This window comes from Osmerus mordax, chromosome 12 (assembly GCF_038355195.1).
Source record: "Osmerus mordax isolate fOsmMor3 chromosome 12, fOsmMor3.pri, whole genome shotgun sequence".
Lineage (NCBI taxonomy): Eukaryota > Metazoa > Chordata > Actinopteri > Osmeriformes > Osmeridae > Osmerus > Osmerus mordax.
In genome coordinates, this window is record NC_090061.1 from 3,552,287 (window position 1) to 3,568,990 (window position 16,704).

Sequence of the window (16,704 nt, forward strand, 5' to 3'; positions counted from 1 at the left end):
ACTCTCTCCGTCACCCTCCTGCCTGCTGAGGGGGCGTGACCCCGGCGTGACCCGGCTCCCGACTAGCTAGTGTTGGCGTTGGGACTTCAGGGGCCCAGAACGAGACCAAGACCAAAGTGTAAAGAGGAGAGAGAGGAGGGGGGGGCACCAAGGGGGGGGGGGGCAACAGGGATGAGGCACCATGGGTAGGGCAACAGGGGTGAGGCAACAGGGATGGGGCACCAGGGGCGGGGCACAGGGGCGGGGCACCAGGGGTGGGGCACCAGGGGCGGGTCTGAAGAGATGAGAGAAAGAGGCTGTTCTCTTTCTCCTCTTCACACAGTCGTTGGCCTGTGACTTGTGCTCATATCAGCGGGGTGGAGGGGGCTTACACGAGCCGGTAGTCCTCTGCATGTCTGTCCCCTCACCTTGGACATTCAATGGGAAGCAGATGCTCCACCCCCACCTTCCCACAGACACACACAAACACACACTGCCACACACACACACACTGCCACACAGACACACCCACACAAGCCACACACACGAACACCCACACATTCACACACACACACTCCTCTGCCAACCCCCTCCCCCCCTCCCCCTGTTTCAGTCGATATGTCCACGTCGAAGATGAAAGTGCAAAGTGGGAGGGAAGAAGGGGGGGGGGGGGGTCCTGACACTAATGTAGTTCACTGGGGCTTCACTTGCGGAACTGCCAACTTCTTTTGTCAGGCTTAAAGGCCGAGCAGGCCCTTTGAACCTGTGACTGACTGCCCTCACACACCTTCTTACACTTCTTCAACTCAAGCTTCAATAAGATCCACCGTAACACACCCAGCGTAGCCCACACAGGGATGAGAGGAGGTCGGCCAGTCACAGTGTTGAGGTCATTTCCATCTTCTAAGATTTTTTGGGGAGGGGAGGGGGCCAAAATAGTCAAATCTGTCGCTTTTAAATTCTGGAAATGAACATTTCAGTTGTGTGTCTCTGATTAAATAGCGTTTGCTGCGTTTGCATATGAAAGACCATATATTTTACCAGAATTTTTTCTCTCTGATCGCTAATCTCTGTAGGTAACCTTATCCCAGCGGTGCCCCCCCAGCCTCAGCTCAACCCATTCATGAAGCCCCCCTGGTCATTGTCCCCTAACAGGCCACTCTCCACATGCTGGGGCTCTTAAACTTCCCCAAACTCAATTCTTTAGTTGGTGCAATCCATCTAAATGAATCTAACAGACAGCAGGGTTGCTGGTGTGTCAGGCTTCCATGATGGAGCGTGTAAGGGGCAGAGGGACACCGCTGAGGTGTCTGGGTGAGCGTATCGCTGAAGGACAACACCTCGACGCATGTCTCAACTCTTTTTATCCTTCTCACCCTCCTCGTCGCATTCCTCCACTCCTTTGATGAGTGTGTGTTTGAGGCTGGTGGTTCTGGGTTCACTGCCGCTGTTGTCGATGCAGTGTGTCACTTATCACAGCACCTAGTCCCTTCTCATAGCAACATCCAGTCCCTTCTCACGGCAACATCCAGTCCCTTCTCATGGCAACATCCAGTCCCTTCTCATAGCAACATCCAGTCCCTTCTCACGGCAACATCCAGTCCCTTCTCATAGCAACATCCAGTCCCTTCTCATAGCAACATCCAGTCCCTTCTCACGGCAACATCCAGTCCCTTCTCACGGCAACATCCAGTCCCTTCTCATAGCAACATCCAGTCCCTTCTCATAGCAACATCCAGTCCCTTCTCATGGCAACATCCAGTCCCTTCTCACGGCAACATCCAGTCCCTTCTCATGGCAACACCGGGATTTGGAAAGCCAGCGTCTGGAAGTTGTTTTTATTCAATTAATTTGATGTTTTTTGGTCTTCGACTTAATTTTAGATGACTGGTTCTTTCTTAGATGATTTTAATGGAAGTCGTTTTGTTTACTTTGTCCTCCCCTTCCCTTTCTCTATGTCTCTCTCTCTCTTTCTCTCCCTTTCTCTCCCATTCTCTCTCTCTCTCTCTCTCTCTCTCCCAGTCTCTTTCCCAGAACTGCTGTATGTGCAGGTGTTTTGTCTTTAGAGGCTTGCCACAAATATCCCAATTATTGTAACTAATAATTTTGTGTCATAACTGATTTAGACTCATACCAGACACTTCCCCATGTTGGGGTAACGAGTGACTACACAACTACACGCTATAATTGTTGATTACTATCTTTATTATTCTGGTTGTTTTAAACACTTTTCCAGGCATTTCTTCAAACATTTTCAACCGTAAGTACTTTGGATGTTCCCCAAACAGAAGCCCAAGGTGACTTCAGTCATTAAACAAGCCCAGCATGTGTTTGTTTATTCATTCCTTCAGTAAATCGTATTTCCTGAGCTTTCTCTGCCAAACAGAAGAGTTAGAGCCTGTTATTATTGCATACTTTTATTATGATGCACCCCAATAAGCATAAAATAAATGCAAAATTATACTGAGCCTTCACAACCTCCAGTGAAGTTATTTATTTGATCAGTTTTAATGCAAATAGAATACTGGGACGCTCGTTTTAATGGCACAATAAACGAGAACCGCACAATGGTTGTAAGTTGCGCGAGGGATGTGAGATCACTTCGCTGCGTGCTCGGAGGCTGTTGTAAAGACATTCACACCTAGTTTTCATTTAAATGCAGGATAAGTTATAGCACATTATGGAAAAGGCGAGTTCGACAACAACCTGCATTTCAATACTGTCTGGGAGAGCGAGGCCGAATCCACAAACGCAGCGTCCTCTGTCGTTTTAAGAAAGGGAGGTATGAGTTGAAACAGCTTTGTTTTTTATTTATTGCCTAATAATAAAAATGACGGAAATTAAAAATTAAATGCAAAGATGGGTTACAATGTTACAATTATTCCACTTTTATACGTTCACCCCAGCAACTCTTATTCATAAACTGGCCGAAAACCCCAAAATAATTTCTAAATTCAAATTATGTTCAATTTTCAAATAAATAACATTGGCCTAAAGGTAAAAGTTTTTGCTCAAAACCCTTCCTATATAATTTTGTACTGAAGTAAAAATCTTCTCCTACTGATGGTCGGTGAAGATTACCCTATCAGGTGCAAACCGCTGAAGTTTCCACCCACCACTAACAAAAAACCTCCCCGTGCCCAAATCCTGAGCCACAGACTCACAGTGACAGGCACTAACCACACCATCGCCCTGCTTCAAGGATCTGTCCTAGTGTTTTATACAGGCTCTAATTTAAACACTTCGGATAACGCTGAAGTTATATCAAAACGCGAGGTCTTTTCCCAAATCCTTTTCTACTTGTCCTCGAGCTCTCGGCAGATAAAAATGACCCATGCAAGGAGTAGATATCCCCCGCAGGCACGGACGGAACTCAGAGCCCTGTAATCCCCGTAGCAGCACCATTGTAGGGATAGGGTGCGCGTACTGGATGTTTTCAACAAGGAAAAACCTGTAAAGCAATGGTTGCAAATTGAATCATTCCGCGCCTGGCAAGAAACCGCTTTCAAAAACGGACCGTGAGAGCATCGCGAGGAGATTTGTTGGAGAGGACGACACAACACTTTATTCTTGTGGATAATTTCTAACAAGGAAGCACCTAATGTTGCACTCTTTTACATTATTCTACTCCAGTTATTTATCACGCTGGGATTCAAAGGCACCTCCGGATTTGTTTTAGTAAGGACACTGGTGGACTGTCCCCAACCTCCGGTCTCAGTGGTCTAAAACTGTGGAAACAGGTGTATTTCAGCAGTTCAAAATGTCTCTGCTGCCTTCAAGGTTCATATACCTGTAAGGATTTCATCTTTCTAATGCTCTCGTTACACCTAGGTCTTACATTCTTACCAATAGAAGTCGCTAAAAGCTACATATTTCTTCATCCAAGTACGTTTATATTTCATGTAATTGCTTGCAATTCACCGCTCTCCCCTTTTTCTGTCTTTCCAGGTGTTTACATTTTCTGGTCCTCTACTTCCAGCTTCAGGTAGGTTTAAACGGCTGTCAAGTTATTATGCCCGTGTGAGTCTGTCCGTTTTTCTGAGTATCTGTGACTGGTTTTTGAATTCTACAATTGATTTTTCGTTATCTCGGTGGTTAACAGGTGCTGCTGGGAACTTGCGTAATGACTTGTAAAGTGATAGTCTGACATTTTTTATACGTATTTTAAACACCTAAAACACCGCGCATATTAACAATATATTATGCATATAATTTAAACTGATGTTTTATAATTCGAAATGTTTCATCTTCTGTAAACGCACGAGAAAATTGGGTTGTAAATGAAAGGTATAGCCAACATTTACATGCTCTGTGAACGCTGTAACCGCGGTGAGAAATGTTTAAGTACATGCTTTCAGATGACGTTATTCGTGTTACACATTGCATTGTAGATCACTCACATAGCAACCAACATTTCTGTAATTTTAATCAATAACTGAACTTTCCCTGGGGCATTTATACACATGTCATTTTTTTCAAGTAGCCTACAACACAGCAAACTTCTAATATTAACGTGATTGAGGAGTGATATTTCTTAAGCAGTTAACAGTATGACATCACAATTAATAACAGAGCTATTGCAGATGTGATATGACAGAGCAGGTGAGATCATGCGGGAATGTTGATCTGTTTTGCTTTATAGAATAAGTGACAGCAGATATTTCTAACTCTGAACTGTACCCACCCATTGAAGTTGCCGTTGCAGTCATTTTTGTATCATATAACACGCTGGAACGAGGTCAATGCTAATGGCTGCAATCCCAGTTTTTTATTCCTTAAATTGGGATGCTCGATAGGCTATCGGAAATAAATATTTTGTACATGAATTATACATATTTGACATTTAATGAAGTGTCATAGCATGATCAGAGGCGTGTTGCTTAAATCAGATGTGCAGTCGTGGAGGAATCCTGCCCAAATCTAAAGTCAATCTACATGGAGACTGTTTTAGACCTACTCGGTTAAAATAACATAACAAGGTCAAGGCTATTATAAAACGTTTCTGTTTGCATTTCATAATAAAAGGACCACCTTACAAAGACACCCCTCAGGAATGAACAAAGGCCATGGTCTCAAAAAAGGAGACAAAACTAGGTTATGTAAGGCTACGAGTTCTGATTGTTCCAAAGCAGTTGGCACAAACAACGCTATACTGTTGAGTGTGATTCTCCTCCATTCAAAGCACAACCTACATTATCCTGCTTTGGGACTTGAGAGTGGAGCACAAGAAAATGTTTAACCAACACTGGCGAACTTTAGATTCACAAAGCAGATAATATAATATAGAAGAACAATATATTATTGCTTTGCATAGCAGATGATACCTGTGTAGAAGTATGTCGTTGTGCATGTTTAGACGATGCAGAAAACAGAATTGAAGGCAGATACTACCTTCACACACCAAGCAGGCGGTTAGATGTTGTGAGCCCAGTGTGTGGGTCTGACAGTGAGACATATCAGGTGGCTGAGTGGTTAGGGAATTGGGCTAGTAATCTGATGGTTGCCAGTTCGATTCCCGGCTGTGCAAAATGACGTTTTGTCCTTGGGCAAGGCACTTCACCCTACTTGCCTCAGGGGGAATGTCCGTGTACTTACTGTAAGTCGCTCTGGATAAGAGCGTCTGCTAAATGACTAAAAATATCTTAAATGGAGGGCTAACCATCCCCTGGTGAGAGAGCTGCTGTACTTTTCTACTTTTCACATCCGTTTTCGTCTTTTGCCTTTGAAGGAAGAGACAGATCGATAATTATTTTGTTGTCTGTTTGGGTTTTGGTCAGGCCTTCACTGAGGCATGCTGCCCCCTTCATGTACGCTCAGTGAAACACATCGTCGTGTTTGTTTAGAGATAGGGTGATTTAAAACAAATCCCTCCACCTATTTATTCATTGAGCATTCACCTCTGTGTGTGTTGGGTACTTTGTTACCTTGTGGTGGAATGTATGATGGACAGCTGGAACAAGATTTTGATATTTAATCTTCAGTTTGTTTCAGTTACTTTATTGTCCCGCTGGAGGGGAAATTCGGTTTGCAGCTGAGTACAGATGAATAATGACAGTACACACATAACAGTACAACAAGGGATAAGGATGAAAAGACGGGTTGTGTAATAATGACCTTTTCTGCAAGTTAAGCGAGTTTGGGAGTTTTGGGATAGATAGATGAATGGATGATAGTGGATGATAGTCTGAGCATGCTGGTCTGTCATGTCCTGTACGTGGTCTTTACGGATGAGACGCTTCACACCGGTACTATCACACCGGTACTATCACACCTGTAACTATCACACCTGTACTATCACACCTGTACTATCACACCTGTAACTATCGAATGTTTGTCTACTTTCCTTCAAGCAATAGACATCACAAAACACCTTGTTTGTGCATTAATAGAGTCAAGGTTGTGGTGGTCTTGAGAATTTCCTTTCTTTTGAGGATTCTTTTTAACAAACATCAACAAAACAACGTTTTTTTTTATACATAGATCCAGACTGGACTGCTAGGGCCATAGACTGCAAGAGAACAAATACAACTGATGTAATGGGCAACTACAGCCATTGGTGACACAGGAGGGGTGGTGGAGAGAGAGAGAGATTTACATTTAGTCATTTTTAGCAGACGCTCTTAGAGAGATACTGGTTTTAGACAGGAGGGGTGGTGGAGAGAGAGAGAGAGATACTGGTTTTAGACAGGAGGGATGGCGGAGAGAGAGAGAGATACTGGTTTTAGACAGGAGGGATGACGGAGAGAGAGAGAGAGAGAGAGAGAGAGAGAGAGAGAGAGAGAGAGAGAGAGAGAGAGAGAGAGAGAGAGAGAGAGAGAAATACTGGTTTTAGACAGGAGGGGTGGCGGAGAGAGAGAGGCAGATATGCTGTATGATTAGATGTTCTCTTTAAGAAATGTCTTTCGTCTCCTAAGGTTCTGTGTAATCCCTGACAGAAGGCTACATTCAGGCATGTTCATGCTTTATCCAGTTAGTGCTATTTATTAACTGCTTGATTGCTTTCTTTTTTAAACTAACGCCTTGAGATTGCCTCGACAATGAATGGTGCACCATTAAGGAAACACATTATAATTATTATTGTTTGGTTCTGTGTGGAGGTGATATGTGTGGTCCTGAGGACATGTATTAGATTGAAAATGATTTATCTTAGATCTGCCTCACTCTATAAAACGTTTAGAGACTGGCTAGTGCATGTGTCACAATCAGATTATTTTGTTCTCTTTTGATAAATGTTTACACCTATTGACCTATGTGCAAGGGTTTCTGCGTTTCCCTCGGTTCTTAGCCAACACCTGGTTCAAACTAGCTATCATGTGAGTTCTGATGGAACTGGGATTGCTTTTCAGTGGTAGTCATTAGTTTTCTTTTCTGTGTTAAGGATTTGTTCAACCATGAGCATATTTCCCCTTTCATTCACTAAATGTCATTAATTTGCTGAGGTTAAAATAACAAGGAGTCAGTAATGTGTATATAATTAGCCACCTGAGAACAGCCACATAAAAGGCCATTACTGTGTAATTACCACGCCATACAGCTGTGGAAATGGGATCTTGGCTCGAATCGAGATTCCAGGGGTTTCAAAAGTATACGTTTTCTTTCTCATCCACATACGGGGTTGGCTTACAGGCGTGCACTCTGACGTGTTGTCACTCAGTTATTTCCTCTTCCTCCCTGTAAGCCTGAGGTGTCTGGTAGGCTCTCTGGAGCACCCCCCCAGCCCAACCTGGGGGTGAGGGTCTGCCCAACTTGGGGGAGAGGGAGAGGGTCTGCCCAACCTGGGGGTGAGGGTCTGCCCAACCTGGGGGTGAGGGTCTGCCCAACCTGGGGGTGAGGGAGAGGGTCTGCCCAACCTGGGGGAGAGGGTCTGCCCAACCTGGGGGTGACGGAGAGGGTCTGCCCAACCTGGGGGTGTGGGAGAGGGTCTGCCCAACCTGGGGGAGAGGGTCTGCCCAACCTGGGGGTGAGGGAGAGGGTCTGCCCAACCTGGGGGTGTGGGAGAGGGTCTGCCCAACCTGGGGGAGAGGGTCTGCCCAACCTGGGGGTGAGGGAGAGGGTCTGCCCAACCTGGGGGTGACGGAGAGGGTCTGCCCAACCTGGGGGTGTGGGAGAGGAAGTCTGGGTGCACGGTTTTCCATCTGCCTAGTCCTGGGGTGAGGGAGTGGGGTCTGCCCAGCCTGGGGGTGTGAGAGAGGGGGTCTAGGTGCAATGTTCTCCCTCTGAGGTTGTTTTGGCGGTACAGTGTTTCTCTCTTCACCACATCCACATATGCCACTCTGTGCGTCTGTGATTTACGGCCTCTGCGTCGCCTGAAGGCAGATATTTGTTTGATGATAGTGTAACAGGTCTGGATGCTTCAGGTGTATAATTGCTAGTGGCTTGTGGAAAGGGAATACAGGTTTCTCAATCCTGCCCCAGGCTACAGTGTGCTATACAGCTGCCTCGAGAGTAAGACATAACAGGCACACCGTACAGCAAGCTACACTCAAGGCTTTGTCCTTGCTACGAGCACCACAGGTGTGCGCATTGTATGGACAGTGTTGTAAATGTAATGTCGCAACAATGTAGCCGGTTTTAATATGAAAACACACCTAAAACGTCAGCTACATTTTTTCCAGCTTGTTATCTCATCGATTCTATGCCCTGGAGCACAACCTCCTGACAGAAGACTCATAAAGGCAGCAGAATACTTTACTATCAACACCTGTGTCATTACGATCTCTCTCTCTTTCTCCCACTCCCCTTCCTTCTCCGCTCCAGGAATCTCAGCAGAGCTCAGCTGATTTCCGGATCTACATCGAGAACCACACCCGGAACCCGGACGACCTGAGCCGGAAGCAGATCCGGATCTACCAGCTGTATAGCCGCACCACGGGCAAGCACGTTCAGATCCTGGGCAAGAAGATCAACGCCAACGGCGACGATGGGGGCAAGTACGGTACGGGATGATTCCTGTGCACCTTCTCAGACGCGTTAGCCCACGGGACCAGGGAACGGGGCTTCCACTTCTGAACATCCCACTGAATTAGGAGAGCACACATCAGAGAGTACCATGTGGGGGCCACTTTTTCGTAAACAGTTTTGCCTTTGCCGGGGTGTGAAACGTTCGATGGCCGACGAGCGGTGTGGGCTTAGAGACACTTGATGTTGGAAAATGATGTTGCTCAGACATGTGGACGGCCTGGTTCAGACTGTGGCCAAGAAGGACAAATCTGAGCTGATTGTAGTCATGGTAACGTAACTGCTTATTCAAATAGTGTTGGTCTGCTGAGTGATGGGAGTATTCACAGTGGTGAGGTTGTTGTACACAGCGCTCTGGAGACACTGGCTGTGCTAAGAACTGCTAGAGGTGCCGACAAGACACACTTCCACTGAAAGTGATGCAGGTCGCTGTCTAGGCTGCATATTTGAAGGAACGTTTGTGTATTTTGCGCGTGTTTGTCTGTCAGATCCGCCGGTTGTCAGGTGGCGGTTGATGTGCGTTGAGTGTAGCTGCATGTGCAGTCACAGATGAGGCGAAGGTTTCCTCATGGCTTGTTAGAGCATGAGTGGAAGCAGATCCAATGTTTCCCATGAGGCCTTGCCAACCCTGCCCCCTCCTCCTCCTCCCCCTCCCTCTCCCCTCCTCCCTTCCTCCCCCTCCTCCTCCCTTCCTCCCCTCCTCCTCCTCCTCCTCCCCTACCTCTCCTCTCCTCCCCTCCCCGTCCTCTCTTCCTCCCCCTCCTCCCCTCCCGTACCTCTCCTCCCCTACCCCTCCTCCCCCTCCTCCCCTACCTCTCCTCGCCCTCCCCTCCCCTCCCTCCAGCCCCAGTACCTGGCACCTGTGAACTCTCTGACACTGACTAACGTGGAGCCCAGGAAGACTCTCTCTCTCCCTGCACTAATCCACACTCAGTCATAACATGGAAACTCTTCCAGTAAAGAGTCCCTCTCACGGTTGAGGAATAGACCTGCAGCTTGTACCAGGGCACTCGCCCCCTTTACACAGAGCAGTCACTGTATCATTCCCACTTTGCCCACGGTAATACTAATATGTTAGCATGCTTGTTAGCAAGATAAACATACTAGTGGTCACATGTAATTACCCTGTAATCAGTTAAATATGACCGTTGAAGGTCCGTTACTAAATGTATACTTGCTTGTTGTGGTGTCAGGCTCTGGTGTTTGTTAATATTTTGAGATAGTTCCAGATCTGTTTACAACATTTTAATTATTAGACAGTCAAATTAAAACACAAAGAGATTACTTTCACAACACTATATTTCAGTATATTTTAAGACTTGGCCAGGATGCCAGAGGTAACCAGGCCAATAAGACTGCAGTCACTTTCTTACTTCTTTTACTCGGGAAAGGATAGAAGGAGAGCAGAGGTTGACTTAAGTGGGGACTTGTGCCTCCACGCCCCCCCTCCAGCCCCCCCACCCCCCCACCCCCACCCCTGAGGACCCCCAGCCCTCCTGTGAGAGGAGAGGGAGCCTCTTCAGCCACCTCCCTGATCCTGGCGTAGAGAGTCTGGGGTGTCTTCCTCCCCTCCACCACCACCATTTACTGGATAAACCCTGCAGCTCCCTTGCCCTCTGGGCTGGTTTTAAAGGACAGTTTTAGAGATGTCCTCTAATCGCCCCACCTCTTCCTTCATTCACTTGAGTGCCACTGAATAGTCCCAGTGTGTTAAACAAATGGATCATCTTTAACTGTTTGATTGAGTGAGCACAGACTAAAGGGAACTTGAAACCTAATCTGAAGGGGAGCGTAGCCGCTGTGTTTGGTTGATCCTTCAGCCCGTCAGGAGCAGGTAGAAACAAAGGTGACCCCACAGGGGTTAAGGTTCTGACTTCTTGAATAAAGCTTCTGCTGTGTTTGTTTAGAATGGGTCGTTTCAAATGTAAAGCCTCCTCACAATGTTGTTTTGGCTTCTCTCTCTCTCTCTCTCTCTCTCTCTCTCTCTGTCTCTCTCTCTCTCTCTCTCTCTCTCTCTCTCTCTCTCTCTCTCTCTCTATGTCTCTCTCTCTCTCTGTCTCTCTCTCTCTCTCTCTCTCTCTCTCTCGTTGTTTTGGTGTTACCGCGGTTTGGCCGGGATTTCTCTGCTCTGGTGTCGTGTTGTGGCTAACACTGTGCAACGCATGTGTTTTTGTGTGGGAATTTTACGCAATCATCTAGATTATTTATATATTCAGAGATGTTTTGTTTTGTTTGTTTGTTTTTGCTAATTTGTTTTTGTAAGTTGTTCTAAAATGACTGACAGTTTTTTTGTTTGTTTTTTTTACCTTCCAGCTCTTCTTGTTGTGGAAACAGAAACGTTTGGGAGCCATATTCGACTAAAAGGGAAGGAGAGTGAATATTATATCTGCATGAACAAGAACGGGAAAATTGTTGGAAAGGTAAGCACCTCTTTATGTAAAAAAATATGCTGCATATTTACATATTACATTTATTAATTTAGAATACACCTTTCCCCAAACTGTAAATATGTATATATCTTTATTTAATTTTTGTATCCAATGAGATGAGTATTACACTTTGAAATGCTGTATTAGCAACCCAAGTTCTTGAGAAATTCTAAGCAGAAGCTTTTTTTGTTGTTGATGGTAGCACTTCCAACTGAAACCAATGTCAGCTGTGTTCAACAAGCTTGGCTAAAAGGTTAACAGCTTCCACAGTCAATTTTTCAATAACTATAAAGTGGATTTAATGGATGTGTCCACAGCACTGTATATGAGACCTAAAGATCCCAATGTCAGTTAGATTAACTATCCCTTTAATCCACACAGAACTGAGAGCATTTGCAATGCTGTTGCTGTGAAGCTCTGACAAAACCCTTTTGATAACTCTGGCATCCAGTTATGTAACACGCTCCATCCTTTTGACAGCCGATCAGTCAATTACAGACCACAATCATCATCGTGCTCTGAATGGCTAATGGCCTCGGAAGATAAGCGCTACTGCAACTATATGTTTGGTTCACCAGGGGGCGCTAGGCAAATCAACAGCAGTTGGATGAATTAAATCTGCACGAAATGTCTGTCAAAGTTCGGTTGTTTTTAGTTTTTCACTTTTGCGTCTCAATTGGCAATGAAATAGCAGGAAACGACTCCATTAAGATAACCATGGCAACCAGGCATGACCTGAGATGACCTAGCCAGCCGTCTCACTAGCTAGCTTTCATCCTAGTTCACAAGTTCACACGTTTCATAGGTCAAACTTCCTACTTGTCTCCTACGTTTGTGTTAGGATGTGACAGTTAACACCTCTCTGACACATGTATTTATCAAGGAAGCACCTAAATCTGACATCTTGCACTTCCCTCGCAGCGCAACGGCAGGAACCAGGAATGTGTGTTCGTGGAGGAGTTCCTGGAGAACAACTACACAGCGCTGGTGTCAGCCAAGTATAAAGGCTGGTACCTGGGCTTCAACAGGAAGGGGAGGCCCAAGAAAGGCTCACGGACCACGCAAACCCAACAGGAAGTTCATTTCATGAAACGCCACCCCAAGGGGAAGGTGGATCCCCTGGAGGAGTTCCGTTTCACCACGGTAACTAAGCGGACACGCAGAGCCCGCCGCTTGAAACCCAAAACAAACTGAAAAGCGACGGATGGGCAGCCAAGCACACTGTTTTCCGAGGAGAGCAAAAACTCAACGTTTCTCGCAATAGAACGACGTAAAGACTTCTGCAAAAGAAACAACGACAGGAAAAATGAACAAAACTTTCAAAGATGTTTTATTTTTATATTTCAGGAACACTGATAATCTCCCAACTGTTGGATGTTTCTGGGTCATTATAATTGTTATTATGTGTTTATTTTATTTATACTGGACAAACTAAGGACGACAAAAACCTCTTGTCATCGCCATCTTCTGCTTCTCTGAACAGTGAGCTGAAGGCTTATATTTTCGACAATGAGGGTGGAAACAGGAGTTGACTGTTATAAAAATCATCCACTAGAGTTTATTGGAATACCTGTTTTGTTTGTGTTACCCCTGACAACATGGATCCCATATTTTCCACTGGAATCAGATGGCATGGAGACGAAAAGGAGAGAAGTGACAGTAGCAGGTCACACAGTCAACTAAGATATCAACATGTGTAGCTTTGAGTGCAATATTTGACAGACCCCCCTCCCTCCTTTCTTTTTCTTTCTGTCTCTCCCTCCCTCTCTCTCAGTTGATAACTCCAGCTTGACTCGTGGCCTACTGTAGGTGGAATGCACTGTGCACTATGTGATTTCTTTGACATTTTTGTGCAACCTATGATTCGGCAGAACACAACATGCTTTGACTAGCCAGGCGTTAGCTGGGGCTGTAGTCTTGTTTAAACACAAGAAAACCCAGTCGACTGTTTTCGGACGACCACAGGTCTAGGGGGGGGGGGGGAGGTTGAAGAATTGATTCGTACGGGATGAGTAGGAGCTCATGCTTAACTTGCTAGTTACTACGTTTTAGACAAGAGTCCGTCCACCCCAGGCCCTACACCAACATCTGCTGGCCTATCCAACTGAGAAATCAAAGTGGGTTTTTTGACAGACACGACAACCCTTCAGACACAGGAGTTTATGAATTCCAGAATACCAGCATTTAGGATTTGGGAGTAATACTACTATACTCTGACAGACCAGGAGACCCACACTAGACAACACAGCTTGATGCTTTGGTGGAGCAGTATACTCATGAGATGCTACTAACAACATGACACATTTATGTTTTTTAAATGTATGCAAATAATTTTATGACTATTATATGATATTTATTGCCTTTATTTGTAAATATGATGTGATGATTTTATCTGGCCTCTATTAATAAAATGAGGACTATATTTAAAGATACATATGTCTTTACTTGCTTACAATGAGTGGTGGAACCATGTAAAAAAAAGAAGCAAAAGAAGAGCTTAGTGAGTTCAATTACTTGATAAATATCATCAGCCTTCAAGATTAACACTGAAAGCAGATTGTGTTCAACAGAAAGTACATTCCTTTCTCTGCATACTGCCAAGGTATGCATTTTCATACACAAACTTAAAGTGTCAAGATTGCTTTTAATGCCAGATTTCAATGTTAAGATACAGGAGTTCTTTATTTGTTGCAGCATCTCAAAAGCTATTTTTAAGGAATGAACATTTCTGCTCTGGGCAAAAGTGAGTTCGCTTTAGGTCTTGTTGTAATATTGGCATAGAGAAAATCCAGGCAGAGCCGTCTCTTTATAAACACACAGTTATCTAACTCATCATTCATGTGTCAATGTTTTACACATTCATGTGATTATGTCCTCTTCATATCCCACTGTATTAAAATATGAAGAATTTCGCAAATCTACTCACTTCAGTGCTATATAAAACTTCTCCACTAAACTTGTAGGCACTAGTTAGGAACATCATTCGTTTTTTGTCCACGTCCTTTTCAAGTCTCTCATCCATCTTGTAAATGTGCTCGGTGATCTGCTTAGTGTCCTGTCTTCTGGATGGCATCTTGAAGAACAATACTGTGTATTTTTATATCATAACATTTATCTTGTTTTCTATGTTGAGTTGTTCAAATGTCTTCGTTGTAAGAATATAACCCTTATCTGGTGTTACTTCACTTTCAAAGATACAACTTTCACACAAGTGTCTGTTTGGCAAACATAGTTTAGACATTTTTCAGAAAAAAAAGGAAAGGGTTTGGAGGAATGTGGAGTAGCATGTCTTATGATGCTGGAATGGTGTTTACAGTACCCGTCAGACTGAAAGATGGCAGTTTTGAGGAAAAAACGTCTTTTGTTTAAGTTCCTACTGATGCTATCATGCAGCCGCCAGTGAAGACACCTACACCAGACCAAGATCGCAGTCCAACTTTAGATTTACAAGTCCTGCTTGCTTTTAAAGGTTTAAAGTACCGTCTGATGTCTGACTACCTGTTAGCACCATGTGTGAGCTTAGGGGTCCCATTACTCAGACCAGCAGGGCCAGGAAATTAACTAGTGTGTGAACGTGGATTTCGGTGTCTACTATCGATTGTTCTCCATAATCCTGCTCGACGTTTTTTCAATGTACATGAAGCTACTAACACAGACAGATGGAATCAGTCCCTCTTTCTAGATGCAGTATTAATCAGCATCAAAAGTATCTTTCTAGAAACTGTACAAATGCAACATCTTTAATATTTTTTTATTAAATAGAAACACTGTAGTTTTTTCTTCTTCTCCCTTTTTCATTCTAACTAATAATTATGCTAGTGTTAAAAGCAAGCTATATTCATTTCAAATACTTCTAATTCAATCAAGCATATCCAGTCCTGTCCAGGCTTCTGTGATCACCAGCACCATAGTTCTAAATGCATTGAACGTCCTGCGATGAAAGGAAGACATTTTGCATAAACCTCCTGCTAGTCCTTTCTCTTGTTCAAGCTTTGATCATTGAAGGATAGTCTTGCAACTGAGGCAAAAATGTCCCAATGAAACATTTTTCATTGTCCAAAAACCCTTTGCAAAAATAAAAAAAAAACGTCCTCAAAAATAGTACAAACCAAATTACTTATTTAGCTCAATGTTAACTCTTTAACATAGTCAAATGTATTCTAACTTAACCACACCCATAACTATTGACTAAACAAAATTATATTAACATCATAAAAGGATATGTCTCTCAAGAAATAGTTTACCGTTTGTGGTTGCATAGAAGTAAAACAAATGCCAATGGAACGACCAAAGTGTTTCTTAGAACTCAAACTTCAGCAACCACACATACTTAATAACTAGCCCTGTCAACAGAAATCTGGTGGCCTACTATTTGAGTCACACAAAACAATCTTTGTCTGCTCAAATATTACTTAACTTGTCGCCAGGTTTGAAAAAAATTACTGTCAAAACAGCACACCACTGTCTCCTCGTGCTCCATGTTAACCACAACTAACTGATCCTGACTGAAATGTCCACAGGGGAATATCCAGAGATTCCCAGTGTGACGTATAACAGAGCAGTGTTTTTATAGTATTACCGATCTGCTTATAGACGCTTTTCTGGAGCCAGACACCAGTTTGAAATTTACACATGCATTTATGATATTTTTTCCATGCATTCGGCAACTTATACATTCTTAGATCTTTGAGTTACTGACTTTGTGTTGCTTTTAGTTTTGTTGAGTCTCCCTTAAATACATGTTCTCTCCTCCCTGCAACTCACAACCTGCCCTCCTCCTCCAAGGATGGAAAAAGACCTCCACGGGGACATCTGCAGCCGTGATACATGTGTACACACACACACACACACAGAGACACACACACACATGCACATACACCCACAAACACATACAGACACACACACACACACATGCACATACACACACAGATACACACACAGAGACACACATGTACACACACACATACACACACACACACACACACACACACATCCCTCCACCCCTCATCAGCAGCTGCCAGGTGACACACTCATTAACTTGTCCTTTCTCCTATTCTCTTGAGATATGAGATGAAGCTTTGTGGGGCAGACTTCCCCTCTACTCCTCAGCAGGCAGGTCCCGTAATTAGTGCTTTGCTCTGGGGCGTACTTTCTCACAGGGATACGACACAATTAATCAGCATTTTCCCACCAATGGGCAGCAGCCTGCTTCACTATCTCAAAGCCAAATGTTTGTCTCTTAAAAGAGTTTCAGCCATCAAGACGCAAGACCCTGTGAGCTGTAAATGTATTTAAAACACAATTAATTTAACAGCCTGCTGTTGCCCACCTGGCCTCC

The 16,704-nt window shown here is 44.2% G+C and overlaps 1 protein-coding gene across 1 annotated transcript; it reads left to right on the forward strand.

Annotated features, from left to right (window-relative positions):
- The first annotated feature begins 3,651 nt into the window (after nt 1–3,651).
- On the forward strand, nt 3,652–13,315 carry fgf24 (fibroblast growth factor 24). Its single transcript, XM_067247435.1, has 5 exons — nt 3,652–3,771; nt 3,928–3,964; nt 8,737–8,914; nt 11,251–11,357; nt 12,288–13,315. Exons 1-5 carry the CDS (start codon nt 3,740–3,742, stop codon nt 12,558–12,560), a joined length of 627 nt encoding a protein of 208 aa, XP_067103536.1. The 5' UTR covers nt 3,652–3,739; the 3' UTR covers nt 12,561–13,315.
- The last annotated feature ends 3,389 nt before the right edge of the window (nt 13,316–16,704 follow it).